The following is a 17,524-nucleotide window of genomic DNA, read 5'->3' on the forward strand; positions in this document are numbered from 1 at the left end:
ATAAAATGTAGAATTAATGCACAAAAGATGAGTTAAAATGCCAACAAAAAGGGATAAATATATACAATATTTGGCACTCATCAATAAGCTGACTTCAGTGTAAAATTTCCATTATTAGTTAGTTTCCAAACTAACTTATCTTCTGCAGAATTAGGTATCCTCATACTTAGAATTTTATCAGTTGTTGCAGAATCAAACAAGTGCTTCACCAGAGCAGAATTCCATTCTCTACGATCCTGGATTATTAGCTCATGCACCCATATATAAGATTCACTATTTGCAATTCCATATCTTGGTTGTGGGGGATGTTCTAAACCCAACACCCATATATCCGCCATATCTTTATCTCCGTTCCTTTACCTAACCTCCACTGACTATTATGTCTTATGAAGGTAATCTTCTTTGAATACCACTCCAATCCCAAGAACAGTTTTTCTTAATGTTAGAATGAAGGATACTTGTACAAGGAAAGTATTTTGCTTTCAAAGCTTTTCCCCATTGCTTATTGTGTTGGTGAAGATTCTCCAGGCAGCACACACTAAAATTTCCTGATTCAAAATCCTTAGATTTCTGAATCCTTGTCCTCCACAATTCTTATGTCGCATTAAGTGTTTCCAGGATATGATATATGTACCTTTTTTTGTCTTTAAAACCCCACCAGAACATCCTTTGAGCTGCCTCTATCTTATTTAGAATCTCAAATGGGATTTGAAAACAGCTCGTTGAGTAGGTTGGTATTATGTTCGTCACAGTTTTAACTATGAGGGACTTTCCACTATGAGACATAGTTTTACCATCCCATGCATTAAGAAGGTTATTTACTCTGTCCAATATATGCGAAAAGTTTTCCTTCTTTTTTTTTCCAATGATGAGAGGTATTCCCAAGTATCTTTCATTAGCTTGCATATTTGGAATTTTAAACCTTCTTGTTAATAATCTGCAAAATCTTGGAGGCATGTTAATACTAAAATGCACACATGATTTGTTTGAAGTTTACCATTTTCCCTGATGCATTACCAAAGTCTGTGATTATCTTCAGTACGTTGTTCACATTGTGGAGATCAACTTTCAAAAATAGAAGACAATCATCCGAGAAAAAAAAGATGGGAGATGGAAGGAGCTGTTGGTGCTATCTTGATACCTTCAATCTGTTGTTGTTGCTCAACTAGAAATAATTTCCTAGAGAACGCCTCCATTGCAACGATGAATAAATAGGGTGATAAAGGATCACCCTGTCGAATACCCCTTGATGGTTGATAAGCAGCACATGGAGCTCCATTCAGTAAAATTGAGATTTTAGTAGTTGTGATACATTGCATGATAAGATTGCACCACTCAAGACAGAAACCCATTTGAATCATTACATCCTTGATGAAAGACCACTCAAGCCTGTCAAAGGATTTAGACATGTCCAGTTATAAAGCTAAGAACTTTTCATTCACCTTCTTATCCTTCATAGTATGCATAATCTCTTGAGCTAGTTGTATATTATCTGTGATTTGTCTTCAAGGGACGTACGCTGCTTGAAGTGGAGATATGATCTTGGACATCAATTTCTTCATTCAGAAAGACATAATTTTGGAAATTATTTTATAAGACGTATTGCAAAGAGAAATCGATCTTAAATCTGAAGGATACTGTTTGTTTTTGTCTTCCGGATTAAAGAAACATTTGTAGATTTAAACTCTTGAGTAAGAAACCCGTACGGAAGAATTGCTGCACTGTATGAATAACATCTTTCCCGACGATACTCCAATGGGTCTTGAAAAATCCAGGTAGAAACCCATCGGGTCCCGGAGCCTTCCACGACATCATGCTTTTCAAAGCTTTGTAAATTTCCACCTCATCTGGCACACGCATCAAAGACATATTATCTTCTTCAGTGATGGTAGTTGGTATACATTGTAGAAGTTAGTTATTTCTTACTGGCATACTGGTTGTGTGTAGAGTCCCATAATTCTCAGTTAGTAAATTTTCCAACTCACTTCGTGATGTGCACCAATGTCCATTTGTATCCTTCAGTGCCATAATATTGTTCCTTGATCTTGTTTTGTTTACCATTACATGATGATGCTTTGTATTTATGTCCATCTCTAGTAGTACTCCGATCTTGCTTTTTTCCCCCCAAACTCATTTTGAACTTGATGCCAATATTCAATTTGAGTTTCTAACGGTTGAACTTGGACTGTTGAATTGTTGTCTTGACTACCCTCTTGAACAACTTCAATATGTTGATGAAGTAAGAAAATATTACTTTGTATATCTCCAAACTTTTCTCTATTCGACTTGGATATGTATCTTCTTGCAATTGTAAGTCTTGTAGATCACAAGGCGACACATTTTCATCTTTATTTGGACAGTTTCCAGCTGATTGACGCTATGATTTTATGTTCCTAATTTGCCCTTCATTTTAAATCTTAGCAATCTTATTATCTACCGATATTTATTCTCCTTAATTAAGGTAACAACTTAAAGACCGACGGAATGTATTAAAGGAGAAGATATTAATCATCTTAACTACAATATATATTGGAAGCAAATTCATGAGATCTCCAAATATATGCTCCATCGTACATAAAACCTAGCAGTTAGCTAAATTAAGAAAAACGTGGGATGATGGTGGTGGTATAAAATCAAAGTAGTTCTTTCAAAATTAAGAAAAGTAAGTTAGTGTATGTTATACACCTACGTTGTATTAGTTTGTTTCCAGTTTCAATGTTTTCATTTGTCTGGATGACTCATGTAATTCTTTGTTCTTGATTATATTTATTTTTCTTTCAACATAATCTTTCATTTAAAAAAAAAACACTACTGCGATTCTTGCGAAAAAAAGCATTGGAATAGAAATTCGAAAAGATTACATGTAAGGTGATAAAGGTATATGTTGATAAATCAATTTCTGATTACAGAGTTTGACTGCCATTATTAGGAAAAAGAAAAGAAATGCACCAGACAGTGCTAGAACATGTTTGACTGCCATTATGAGATATCACGTGAGATCATGTTTTTTTCTTTCCATATAGGATGTGTTTGCATTCAGGTTAGTTATTATTTTTAAATACTTAACGAGATTTATTTTGATATTAATGGAGGGGTAGTTTGGGAATCTAAAATCATGATCAAAATTAGCTGGAAACTGTCCAAATAAAGAAGAAAATGTGTCGCCTTGTGATTGGTCCCCCACAATTTGTCCCTATCAAAAATTTTCTCCAAAAACACATGTATTTTAACTCAACATCTCGAAGTTATTTACTCAAGAAAACTAGAAAAATAATAATCGACCTTGATTAAACAGTAGAAGACATGGAATTAGTGGAGCTGCTACTGCTATGCCATCATCAACAAATAATCTATGTTTTATTAGCTAGCCTTTTCAAACATCAGAAGACATGGAATTGGGACTTTAAAATGCGTATGCTAAATGAGAAAGCCGGCTACATTTCTGAATGATTGTGCATTCGTTCTCCTTTCCACCCACAAAGATATCTTCGTGTCTTTTGTTGTTGCTTGTCTACTTGAATGATTTCCAAGGGATGCTCAGACGTCGGAGGATTCTTAGAGTTCTGATGAACTGGGCCAACAGCAGCAGTGGTGGTAGTAGTACTGAAGTCAACAATACGTTTGTCGAGCCAAGAGAAGATGTCCGAAAAGACAATCTCAATGTTGTGGTCGGGCTCTCCAGATGTGAGAGCATGCCACATTCCTGGATATAACTTAAAAGTCTTGTCTTTACTAACTGCTTGCACGTACAATGCTTTACTCACTTCTGGATCTGTTACTATGTCTGCTTCTCCGTGCAGCACAAAGAATGGTAATGTTACCTCATTTAAGGTGTCTTCAAGGCTCATGCTTGTCCTGAGCATCTCTAGAGCTGTTTTAAGCCTAGGTTTGTCTTGATATATCAGTTTGTTGTTCCTCACCTCTTCGCGTTTAATTGGGTCTTTAAAGGCAGAATCAATAACATTTTTCGTGGGGACAATTTTCCATTTAGGTATAATATCTTCTATTCGTGTCAACATGTTAACCACCATCGGGTGCGGTTTCAGCTTCTCTGATATCTTACACATGGGTGCGACAAGAACAGCACCATTCCAGTAATTCGGGTCTTTTTTATGGATTAGTAGTGCAACTGCTCCTCCCATCGATTCTCCATATAACAACCTTGCTATGTCCTTGTATTCTTCCTGATCACACACTGATTTGAAAAAGTGGCTGCAATCGCTTACAATGTTGCTGAACTTTTCAATATAACAACGGGCACCTCTTGACCGTCCATGTCCTTCGTAATCAATACCTATCACCCCATATCCTGCAGATGCTAGCCTTGTCCCACAATCTTTCATGGAAGCACTGCATTCCATGCCATAACCATGGCAGAGAAAGACAAGGGCCTTTGGAGAAGAAAAAGGTAACCACCTACAACTAAATAGCTGAACTCCTCTTGAATTCGTTATGTACTCCTCTCGGTACTCTATATCCATCTTTGTATTAAATCTAAGATCTAACAAAAATCTAAGATCTAACAAAAAATAATGCTATGATAAAGGAAATAATAGTTGTGAATTTTTTCTACAGTGCCAGGCCTTATATAGGCTTCAAAATACTAGAAAAAGGAAAGCAATAAAACTAAGAAATAAATATAAAAAGGAAACATAGCCTAAACTATGGATTTTTTACGGACTTTTTTTTTGTACTTGCCAATCGATAAGAAACCCACCCTTAAACAACGTGAAATATCTCTTCAACTAAAAATAATTGAAGTACTAAAGCTCAAAATAATACCTTTGGCTTCTTTTCTTCCGTAACAGGTGGGATACAAATTTTAAAGGAGTCGAGGAGTTCTAAATAGAACGGGTTTCTGTTTTAGGGAATTTACTTGCTGATGAATGTTATTTCATGACCCAGTTCAATTAAGGGATTGTTTAACTTGGAAAGACAAACTGAGCCAATGGGAGAGGTTTCGGACGTATGAGCGAGTGCAGTTAAACGTGTTTTTTTTCTTCACGTGTCATTGTGACTGTTAAGATGAGAACAACGAATTCGAGCATGAGACGCTTGTATCTTTGCTTAAATACCTATCTTGTTTGGATGAAAAATAAATGCACACGAAAAAATTGAAATTTGTAAAAAGTTTTAGAACTTAGCAAGTCGATTAGTATTACCTAAAATGACATTCGAAATCAAAGACATGGTAGTATGTAATCAATGTAATCTACTAAGCATATAGACTCGATCCCTTGGGAAGTAGCTTATGACGTTAAAACTGTAAGTAAGGATGGACATTCTTTGATTCAACATGATCTATTATCAAGGACATATCATCAACTTCTTATTGTCAGACTATGTAACGATGATGGATCATAATAACTCGCCTGGATGGAAAGAATCATGTATACGAATTTCCTGACAGCTGACTTAATGTTTGAAGGAATAGTAAGATCAATCCCACCGTCAGATCATAGAATTTTCATGATAATACAAATGTAGAGAGAGTAGATATCAGAACTGTATATTTTCAAAAATCATTCATAGAATCTTAGTGGCACCAGCAAGGAAGCACCTCGCTATGAAAAACATAATGGCGCACACCTCACCCACACTAATTTTGAGTAATAGTTGTCAGTAGAGTTTCTTCTGTGCAAGACAATCAAAATTCTTGAAAGGTCTCTCTGTTGAACACTACTGGCTGAGTTTCTTTGGCAGTAAACAACTCTATACATCGCACCGATCTTTAATTACATACATATGAATGCTACCAAACAGAATATTCTGAAAAATGATAATGCTGAGATTTACGGATAATGCTGCTGCATGCCAAGAAAAAATTGTTCCAAATTGGATAAAATGACTGTTCACCGGAGTTAGATCACCGGGATCAGCGTTCAACCACCTTACTTAATATCCCCAATTGAGTTACAAACTCGCCCTGCTGACCTTGATGTTTTGAATGATGAGTTCTAAAAACGGCAAAAATAAAAAGATAACGCGGCTGCCGCCAGCTGGGGGTCAAACCCGTGTCACCGGGGTGACAAGCGAAATACTTAGGAATTAGAGAGCGGTTAGAAATGGGATTTCCAAAAAATAAGGGAATCCAAAACTTTTGATGGGTTTAGGATTTTACCTCTTTTCTTTTAGGAATAGGATTCCCACCAACCTTTGTGGATACACTATCATTTCCCTGTTCGCAATTCTCGAATAATTGTTTTATCCCTTTTTTTGCTTCATTAGAAGTCGCCTGAAAATCACAGACTACCTAAACTACTAGTACATGTTTGATACTTGACTATCTAAACTGCTAGTACATGTTTGATACTTTCTGAAAACTTGGGTGATTCCAATGACCCACCCACCTCCTTAATAGCTCCGCCCCTGCTATCGCTGCTTCTCTTGGTGCTGCTGTGGGGTTGAAGGGTTCTTTGTGATAAAAAAATCTATGATGTAGGGAAGATACTATTAAAAGAGGTCCTGTATTAGTTTGGATGCTTATCTTGCTGGAGATAGATTTGACTCGGCTAGTTATTTTTACGCTCGACTCATTAAGCTAAGCGTTTAATTATTATTTTTTTATATATGTTTTTTTCTGATGCATTATTATATATATGTTTTTTTTTTGATATTTTAATTATAATAGATGAGCAATATTTAACTTCAAATTGAACTTCTGCATTGTTTATCAATTTTCTAATATTGAGGTTCTAATATTGAGGTCGTAGTTGCGACTGTACACCCCCTGTAGATAATCATATGATCAGTTGTCATCAACTATACATGCATGTCTGATTCGAAATTGCATACATCTTTATTAGGAGAACAAAGAATACACGCTTCATTGGATATTTGATAAACTCGAACTGATGCAGCGAGTTGCTGGTTGTAGACTGAAGTATCCTGGATCCAACTCTTTGTTATATGCAATCTTTCTACACTAAATCTTTTGTTTCGCTATAGTAATTATCTCTTCTTTCGTCTTTTGTCTTCCTCCATGAATCCTGATGTTCCTCTCCTTTCTGGGCTCCCATACAATCATTTCTCATGACCAGAGCTTAAAACTTCAGCACTTCAGTTCTTATTAATCCTGCCATGCATGTTAATAAATTCTATTTTCTTCCATGATTGTAACGTTTGTTCTTCTATCTATTTTATACTTTTTACCTTCCTATAAACATAAATCCAATCGATGTGTAATGCACAAAAACTGTCACAAATAGGAGAGGCAAAAACTACAAGTTTTGGTAAATATCCCATGTACTTTCTAAGCCTTATGTCAGACATATATCCGTCAACATGAAAAATACTTATTGCTATTTGCGCACATGCATCCCTTCCTTGGACGTGGTAGCTGTTTCTCACTTCTCGGACTCTCTGAATCAAATCCTAATTTGTGGACTGTTATCCTACCACTGAAAGTTGATATGACAGAGATTTGGATGATGCGTCAATAGAACAAATACCATGCGATTCGTCAAGTTGGGGAAGGAGATGACTGTCTATATTATCTAAAACTTGTTTGTCAGGGTTCTGATACAATTGACAATGTCGATGGAAAATTCAAGACAATCAGGGGATTCCACCCGATCAGCAGAGATTATTTTTTTCTGTAAACAGTTGGAAGATAAAAGGACTCTTGCAGATTACAGTATTCAGAAGGAGATTACTCTTCATCTTGTCCTTCGCCTCCGCGGTGGTGATAATCGAATATCATCTGGATCTCTCTAGTGGGTAGTTGTCTAGTGGAATATCTTGGCTGCTTCTGTTATGGCTATGGCTTTCTCATTTTATATTTATCTGTGTTTAATCATGATAGTGCTACCAGAACGGCTTTTTAATGGATTTTCAGTTATGTGTTATATATATGAACCACATGTTCTATTTTTCTTCACTTTCTGGGTATTATAGAAGATTTAGTGATATTTTAACTATGTTTAATACAATGCGTTCGAATTTCGGTAGAATAAGTTTAATGATATTTTAACTTGCAGGAACCATCGATGAAGGCAGTATGATATTTGTATTCGTTCATTATTGTGGATTAATCAAGTTCATCATGGAATTGGATAATGCACCTGCTCTTTACAAAGGAATTGTGGAGACTAAGATCCTAACAGGAAACTGAATGTTATTAGAAATCACAAATAGCATTATATTGAAATTAAATTTTGCAAATTTCTAACTTTCTAAGCTTTGCACATTCTGCATAATTAAATTAAACTAAATCGAAAATGAACTACGGTAACTCTCCCGCTCTGTCTTTCTTTGCATTCTCCATATTAGACATGATTGTTTCACCATAAAATACCACTGAGATAACAAATCACTTCGGCTTTTTGCGCTTGAAAACTCAAGCACTCATAGCTCACTGATAAGACACATCACATCGGGTTTTTCGTGCTAGAAAGGCTCATGATCATCAGAGCTGCCACAACTGTTATCATCGTTTGCGATTAGTATGGAAAACTTCTTACACCCATCCATCAAAGCTTTCCGCTCTCGATCACCAAACGAACAGCACGCATACACCTGAAGGACTTTCAAACGTTTGCAATTCCGAAGGATAGCTTCCCAGCCTTCTGGCTTTATTACCTCCACGAAACCTGATACTTTCAGTTCCCGTAAAGAAGGGCAACCTTTTAAAATCATCAAAACTGCTTCAGTATTCATAGTCATAGTCCCAGATTCTTCTCCAACCCAGGACAATTTAGTCCGTGCTGAGAGTTCAAGATATTCAAGCCCACCACCCCTAACAATTGCTTTAATCCCCTCTGGTGTAAGTTTGCTCCCATTTTCTTCGAGCCAGGTTAATGTCTGTGGACACCCTAGAAAGCCAATACCCGTTATCTTGCTACGGAAGCCGATGTTAAGTGAATCCAATTCGCGGTAGTTCCGTAAGCGAAAACTTATTCCTGAATCAGTAATCAAGTCACACCATGAGAGGTTAACCACCTCTAAGGAGGAACAACATTTTGCCAGGGCCTTTAAGCCTTCATCAGTAATATCACAACCTTTCAAACTTACATCTACCAAAAGAGGGAACCAAGAAAACATTAAAGACAATTCGATATTTGAATGCGAATTTTAGGCGCAGGGCCAAAAAAATTTATTTTCTTACCGCCAGGCCCACAATTAATTTCTGATACAGTCGCACCCATAATTATTTAAAAATATTTAAAACGTACTGAAAGACTCTATTACCCTTCATCGTTTTTGGGCATAATTTTTTTTTCTCCGCCAGTTTCTTTCCCTATTCCTCCATTAATCTCTGTAATGAACCTGCAAAGATTTTTTTCTCCATAATTTAAAGAAATAAATCATTTAAAATCGATGATTCAAAGAAATAAATCATTACTAAACCCTAGAATACAGTTCAACAAAAATGGATGAAACACCAACAAGAACACGTCTTCAGAAATCGAAAGAGAAGAAATCAGGTACTAAATCCAGTTTAATCGATGGTATTGTTGCATGCATGCATTCATTAGATTTGATTTTTTTTTTTGATTTTAATTTTTGTTTTTAATGTTGATGACCTAAAAGACGAACAAGAAAAAATCAAGTCGAAGAAACAGAAAAAAAAGTTATGCAGTTAAAATTTAGATGCATAACTTGTTATGCAGTTAAAAACTAGTTGATAACATGTTATGCAGAAGTAATAATATGCTTCATAACTTGTTATGCAGTTAAAAACTAGTTATGCAGTACAAAGAAAATGTGCATAACCAGTTATGCAGTACAAAAAAAGTGCATATAACTAGTTATGCAGATGCATCAAAGGTTATGCTTATCATAAATCACTGCGGATGCAAAAAAAAAAATGCATAACTAGTTATGCAGTACAAAGAAAATGTGCATAACAAGTTATGCATAATAGGTCATGTTTTTTACTTTTAAATAACATATGTTACGCAGGAAAAATAATGTGCATAACTGCTTATGCAGTAAAATCAACTATGCATAACTGCATAGCTTATTATGCATAACTGGTTATGCAGTAAAATCAACTGTGCAGAACTGCATAACTTATTATGCATAACTGCTTATGCAGTATAAACAACTATGCATAACTGTGTAACTTATCATGCATAACTTGTTATGCAATAAAAGCAAACATGCTGAACTGTGTAGCTTACTATGCATAACCGGTTATGCAGTAAAATCAACTATGCAGAACTGCATAACTTGTTATGCAGTAAAAACAATGCATAACTTGTTATGCAGTAAAATCAACTATGCATAACTGCGTAGCTTATCATGCATAACTGCTTATGCAGTAAAATCAACTATGCATAACTGCGTAGCTTATTATGCATAACTGGTTATGCAGTAAAAACAACTATGCATAACCGCGTAACTTATCATGCATAACTTGGTATGCAGTAAAAGCAAACATGCTGAACTCCGTAATTTATCATGCATAACTGGTTATGCAGTAAAAGCAAACATGCTGAACTGCATAACTTATCATGCATAACTGCTTATGCAGTAAAATCAACTATGCATAACTGCGTAGCTTATCATGCATAACTGGTTATGCAGTAAAATCAACTATGCAGAACTGCATAACTTATTATGCATAACTGCTTATGCAGTAAAAACAACTATGCATAACTGCGTAACTTTGACTGCATGACAAGTTATGCATTGTTTAGAGTATCTGCATAACCTGTTATGCATATAAAGTTATGCCTTCCCTGATGAGTGTTATTAAATCATGTTGCAGTTGCAGGAGAACTTTAGAGATGAGTACAGTGCAATGGAGTTGGAACTCTGTGAAATCGAAACTAAAAGATTGAATTGAAAAGATCTACATTGATCGTAAATTCAAAAACAAGCTTAAAATATCTAAAAATCGATTCGAAAACCTAAATTAAACTCTGTAACTTAGAATAATATATCATAATCTTAAAGAAACTAAAACCTAGAATCGAATCAAAATTAAACAAGATCAGAATCCAAGTTAAACAAGATCAGAATCAAAGATAAAACGAACGAACCTGAGCTTGAATTTCAGATTATCTTTGTTGAGTAAATTGAATCTCTCAATCAGCTCCTTCTAAAACTCTCGATAATTCAATACTTCAGCTCTCGCTCCGGCTCTATCTCAATCTCTCAGAACAAAATCTCAAAACATAAAGTGAGGTTAAACTTGGAAATAAAATAAAAAGAAAACTGAATTTTGAAAATTTTGGGTTTTGGCAGAATTTATACGCCAATCTTGGGTGCGCGCGTGAACTTTTACACGCGTGGGTTTGACATTGGTGGAAGCTGAGAAAATGGGTGTGGCTGTAGTTTTCACTATTTGAATACTTGGAGCAATAATCTAAGTCCAGTTGTTGAACTTCGGATCCGAAGAATTGTGACTTGGATGCAGCATAAACTGTTATTTTAGGGCGACCTGTTAGATACAAATATTCGAGGTCTTGGAATCGTTTCAACAACTTACCAAGAACTACGGTAAGACTTTTAGTTTTTTCATAATTCGTAAGACTAGTATACTCTATGGATCGACAATTTTTGTTCTGAATTTGAAGAAATTGATGACAAGTTAAACCAAACGAATTACGATCAGATAGAGTTTTGAGGGGATGTATAGTTGTGAGACACTTAAATATAAGACTTAGACAGTCCTCGGGGAGGTTTGTGATTAAAGATGAGATTCTTCGGATTTTACACGGAAAATGGTCATCATCCTCACCTAACCCTTGGTTGTACTTGTCTTTGGATGATGAGCTCATCATTAAGCAATAGAAAATTCTTGTTGATGACAACACTGATGCAAAACAAAATATAACAAAAGATGCCCAAAAATATTAAAACACAGTAATAGTAATACCTTCGGGCTTCGGCTCCTTCTCCCGCAACAGAATCAAGAAATAAAACTTAAAGAGGAGTCGAACGGGTTCTTATCAAGCTTAGGGGATGTTTGGTAACCATTATTTTAATGGATTTATCATCCCATAATCCATTATGCAGATTATAATGGATTCTAAATGCGTTTGATAACCATTATAATAATTACTTATTTTAATCATAATTGAAACAACTCATTATTTCCATAAACAGCAAAAAGTTGCTTTAAAAATGTATTATAATCAATTATTTTTTCTAAGAAACTCAAATTGAATTTTCCTCTTCTTATTTTCTCTATACTATCAAGAGAGAGATAAAACAACAACATAAGATTAAATAAAATATTCTAGATCATTGCTCTTTCCTCTCCTTTTTGAGATTATCATTGTAAGATAATCAATTATTTGAAAAAAGTGTTTGAAAAAGTTTATTTTAAAAATGATTATATCAAAATCATTTAACAATTTATGATTATCTATAATCATAAATTTTACCAAACAAGGTCTTAGGGAAACTGATTTCTTTTTAGGGTTTATTATTATTATGGAGAGGATTATTTAAGTACCCTCACTTTTTCTTCCTCTGTAAAGGAACGAGGGGTACTTAATTTATTATCAAAAATATAAAAATATTCTTTCATAACCAAAACTAGGTATCACCGGGGACTTACGGCCCCGACCCAACCTCTCATGTTAGCGTCAGTTTATATAATTCATTTCTTTCTCATTCCAGGGTACTCATAATTTTATAACATTAGTATACACCTATTGTGACAGAATATAGAATGAAATATTCACGTTGCAAACGAATAATAACAGAAGAATCCATTTTAGACACTGTAAATCAGTTCATGGCATATACTATTTTCAAACATCACGTTTCATCGTTCTTGTTGGGCAATCTGTTGTTTCTGAACAGCCGTAAACAAAATATTTCAGGATTAACACCCACAGTTTAGTTCAAATATTAAATTAAAAAATCATAGTACTAAACCAGTTGTTCTTCATACATGTGGCAAAGATACCCTTGCTCGACTATCGCAGGTTTCACCATATACTACTTCTCCGGACTAATTAATTTACTCGTCCAACACACCTTCTGCAGATTAGCCTGAGTATGGTAGGATGAAATATCAAATGTGGATGGTGCTGTAACTGTTGGTGCCTCTGATAGAGAAAATAATGGAAGCTAAAAATACTATAAGAGAATGTAGAAACATAATAAAAATATACTGTACATCCTATATCTTTCTTGGTTAAACGATAATTTCGTGGACATGAATTTGATTTTTATAGAAAGAGAAAGTGTGAGATACATAGGTATGCCTTGATTTAAATTTTTTCAATTCTTGCTGATTGTCCAAAAAAGCTAGAGGTGTGGATAACATAAAGTGCCTGTAACCAAAATCATTGTTTTTCTTTTATGTGAACGCCAGCCATCTGATCAGAGAAAATCCTACGGGTTAGGAGAAACAACTCACCTGGTTCTTAGATCGCCGTTCTCCTTGACCTCCCTCTTCTCTTGCGTGCTTTCTGTGCAGATGATCGGAATACCTGGCAAGTCATCAAACAATAATCTATATTACGTTCATATGGATATCAATAACGCAATAAGAACATGTCTATACCCAAACCACAAAATCATACTTTAGTCCAGAGAGATGATACATGTAAACTTGAATACTCATCTTCTACAGGTGTATTGGATTGTTGTGCAATGCAATTAAATAAACTCAATTTTCAAATGCCTAAGAAAATCTCATCTCAGCGGAAGAACATAAAAATTTGAATTAATTAATCTACTTATAAATCAGAATACTATGGCTCTGAATCCCTAAGAAATAACAAATGAGTGACTAAATGAAGCTATCAAAGCTTGTGGATGATCCATGAAGTCAAATAGACAAATAAAGAAATCACGACAGTGATAGATCTGAAAGATGAACACATTCTTGACAATTACAAAAACCCGATCCTTAGAAGGATATGTAAGATAGCAATTCTAATTGCATGCTGTAGCAGAAAGACATTTACCCATAGAGATAGGGAAAATAAACAGATAGTTCTTCACCTTGAGAATCTACTACTATCAAAGCCATTTTCGTTTCTAATTGACTTGCTCATAAATTCCCACCAATATTTCAGCAATTCCACTACATATTTTATATTCTTGGAAATTAATATGAACAGTAAAATCAATTCGTGTAAGAGAAAAAACTTTTAAGAATAAAGAAAAAATTATAAAAATCCATGTTGATATCCTTGAGATAATATACATGTAAAAATGTTTAGGCGAAACCTGTTTAGGCGAAACCTGTTTAGAGAGGCGGTTACTCGAATCTTTCTGACCATTGAATGATAAAAATTCATCATGTAAGTGAAAGGAAAGAGACAGACCGTGAGAGTGACTCACCAAAGATTATACATGAGACATGGACTTATGGAGTAGTTAAGATCCTAAAAAAAAATATGTACCGACACCTAATCTTTCATAAAATATAGGAGATACGAACAAAGGATGGATTTTAGACAGAATTACAAACCACCAATTAGAGGGACACCTAATCAGTTAACTACACTAATTGTCGTGAAATCGAAATTAAACCTAACCAAGAAAATGCTTGAAATTTTCCTTAATTGTATACCGATCATGAGTATAAGATTCCATTCTCAGCTTAATTTTTTCTCGCATATCAGTCGATCCGTGCGAGCCATAAAATAAAGGTTTGATTAAGTGAATCAAATTCACAATGAGAGACCCATATAGTATCATGGAATCATGACTTCTTACAATGTCCTCTTCCTGAGCCACGTATTATGATATCTCCTACTAAAAAAATGAAAGAAATACGTGTCTTTGTCAATCTCTTATTCCACTGTCAGTTAACTATTCCATATGGAACACTTCCATCCCTGGTCTATGAGAATTAAAATCATTCATAATTAATGGTCATGAAATAGTTTTGAAATCAGAATTGTTTCATCATAATTCATAATTGGAAAAAAAAAATAAAAGAAAAATCACAGTACCAAGTTGTTGGGCTCATAGCCCCACCAAAAATAACAGGCTAAACTAAACCGATCAAAATGAAACAGCCTCCATCCCTAGAGCAGTCTCGTTGCTAAGAAAACCTTAAAAAAACAAAAATAAATAAAAACATCACAACACATCAAACCAATGCATCAAGGAATAGAAGCTTTTATCTCAAGCTGCATTCAGCAATGGTTCAATGAGATAAATTTTAGTCGAACTCAACCAAATCACAACAACAGATATATGATGAAAGCACTTTAAAGAAAATTATGTTGACTTACCTATATGTTATGCCGAAAATTCAGCATGTAGTTTGGTAGCACCATTCCCTCGTATGCTTGTTTAATGGAAAATCAAAGGAACTGAATTCCAACCCAACTTTGTCCCTGATGCCAGAACTACGATGTAACTCCACGTCATCAATTTAAGCATAAGAATTTTTTAATGAACACCGCCAATCTAATGGGCACATGAAACTTCTAATCCAATCCTTTGTGACAGCCCTGTAAATTGTTTGCATTGACATAAACTGCTTAGAATCTCAAATTCACAATAAATATTTTCAGGTTTAACTTCTACTCTGTTCATAGTTCGGTTCATATGAAATTGGTAAATGAGCACTAATTACCATGGGTTCTTTTTTTGAACAAACCCATTATCTATCAAATCACACAGTAGATGTGGTTGCTAAATAATTCATGTGTGTATATTCAAGAGACAACTTTACGTTCAATGATATTCAGAGATCATGATGAGTTATTTCGATAAGCAACTAAATTCTGTTAAGAGAATTTGTCTTTGGCAAGATTAACAACTTCCCTAAATCAAAAGTCACAAAAAAAGAGGTACATACACTTGTTACGTACTAAGTTAAGATCTGAGTAAAACTTGAGTTTGAAAATTTAGTGTCTTCCGCGAAGTCCTAAACTACACATAAGAATATAAATTTGAATAATAACTTTTGTGAGCTACTTATTCCGTTTGGGGGTCTAAGTCGAGAAAGAAATGTGAAATGGCAGCTCACATTATTCAGAAAATAACCAAGGGAAAGAAGATAAGCAACCCACTGTTGGTTCTGATGCGCCAAACTTCACAAATGAGCTCCCAAAGGAATTGCATAAATTAACAAAGTGAAGCTCGTGTACTCCAAAAGATTCGGCACAATATTCTACATTTCAAACAACAATCTCTTTTCTATTGTTTGTTCGCATAAATTTCATGTAAACTGACTCTAGGTAAGCATATTAAAAATTAAGTTTAAAGAAGAACTACTTTAACTTCTAGATTCAGAGCAGAGGTATCGGGTCGATTCCTGTAATCATAATATGGTATTTAGGAAGTATTATAAAATCCATTACCTTTTTCGAACTAAAGCAACCCCGTTTAGATCTTCAATTAGCACTTCCAACTTCCGTTTCCAGCACAATTCGTTTTCATTGTTATCAAATTAAATTATGCTTAACCTGGAGGAAAATAAAAAGATAAGCAACAAAGAAGATATATGCATTCATTACGTTGTAACATGACAAAATTTTGGAAAATGTCAGAAAAAGGTATCATACCAAATGCCTATATTTCCACTAACCTCGAAAGATGTGACGAAGTTCAGCTGGGTGCTTAGAGACTTTTAGAGGTAAAGAGTTCAAAATAGAGAGACATGTCTACGTATAAAGCAAGTCTATATCATTACGAAAATAATAAAATAACTATTGCCAACCAAAAATTCAAAAATCCATTAAACAAACCTTGATTTCTTAACATAAATGAACACCTATAAGCAAATGCTTAAGAAAACCTTAGATATATCAGGATAAGTAGACTAGTACTGTAAGCATGGTGTACTAAAAAATAAATAAAAATGTTACCCATTATCGTTTGATGGGGTTGCAAAATATGATTCGGATGTTTTCAGGTTAGTGGGAAACACCTTGCAATGGAAGTTGTGGTAGTGCCTGTAACAGGTTGTTTTAGCCTTAGCATACCATAAGACAATACCCCCTCCCTGCCTGCATATATGTAAATGGGTTTGATAGTTACATTCTAAAATTGTTTATCCCAGCCAGCCTTGCGATAAAAGGTGAAAACACATAAAAAATCCAAAACAGTAAAACTTGCTTAAATGAAGTCAAGTGCCTTACTCGCAAATCACATTCATTTACGGGCAGGGACGGATCCAGAAAATCTTAATTCACTTTCCAGTCCGGGCTAATGGCTTTGGTAGACCATATCATTTCTCTTTTTAGGCTGTTGGACTGTGATGTCTATCTGGGCTAAAGCCTGGTTAGCCCTGCTGTAGGTCCGTCCGTGTTTACAGGTGACTGAATTGAATTCTGATGATTACATCAAAATATTTAACAAACCAATAGTTAACCTTTTACCAATAGTTTCCTTCGCCATGCAGTCCAACATACTGTTTTAATCTCCTACAAATTGTTCTATCTTTTAGTACATAGGAACAACAAAATCATAATCAAAACACCCTAAACCCTTGTGCCGAATCTAATAATTTATGCAAACAGGATTATACCTTGCTCACTTCCGATTTCACATCAATACGGTGAGTGATGATAGTCCTCCACTTTATCCATTGAGACCGAGAGCCCAATAGATGTTCATAAAGGGAAGAGGTAGATTGTTTAAAATTAGT

The 17,524-nt window shown here is 34.8% G+C and overlaps 2 protein-coding genes across 2 annotated transcripts; both read right to left on the reverse strand.

Annotated features, from left to right (window-relative positions):
- Positions 1 to 3,434: 3,434 nt before the first annotated feature.
- On the reverse strand, positions 3,435 to 4,481 carry LOC113284573 (caffeoylshikimate esterase-like). Its single transcript, XM_026534066.1, has one exon. The coding sequence runs from the start codon at positions 4,479 to 4,481 to the stop codon at positions 3,435 to 3,437; it is 1,047 nt and encodes a 348-aa protein (XP_026389851.1).
- Positions 4,482 to 8,388: 3,907 nt separating this feature from the next.
- Positions 8,389 to 13,942, reverse strand: LOC113280730 (F-box/LRR-repeat protein 12-like). Its single transcript, XM_026529317.1, has 5 exons — positions 13,878 to 13,942; positions 13,325 to 13,397; positions 12,940 to 13,032; positions 11,438 to 11,513; positions 8,389 to 9,014 (listed from the first exon to the last, which is right to left on the reverse strand). Exons 1-5 carry the CDS (start codon positions 13,940 to 13,942, stop codon positions 8,389 to 8,391), a joined length of 933 nt encoding a protein of 310 aa, XP_026385102.1.
- Positions 13,943 to 17,524: the final 3,582 nt, after the last annotated feature.

This window comes from Papaver somniferum, chromosome 5, assembly GCF_003573695.1.
Source record: "Papaver somniferum cultivar HN1 chromosome 5, ASM357369v1, whole genome shotgun sequence".
NCBI lineage: Eukaryota > Viridiplantae > Streptophyta > Magnoliopsida > Ranunculales > Papaveraceae > Papaver > Papaver somniferum.

Coding starts and splice junctions, on each gene's coding strand:
- LOC113284573 (XM_026534066.1), bottom strand. CDS start 4,481: ATGGATATAGAGTACCGAGAGGAGTACATAACGAATTCAAGAGGAGTT.
- LOC113280730 (XM_026529317.1), bottom strand. CDS start 13,942: ATGGCTTTGATAGTAGTAGATTCTCAAGGTGAAGAACTATCTGTTTAT. Junction 13,033..13,324: donor AACGGCGATCTAAGAACCAG/GTGAGTTGTTTC, acceptor TAGTATTTTTAG/CTTCCATTATTTTCTCTATC. Junction 11,514..12,939: donor CTCAGGCTAATCTGCAGAAG/GTGTGTTGGACG, acceptor CTTCAAATTCAG/AACAAAAATTGTCGATCCAT.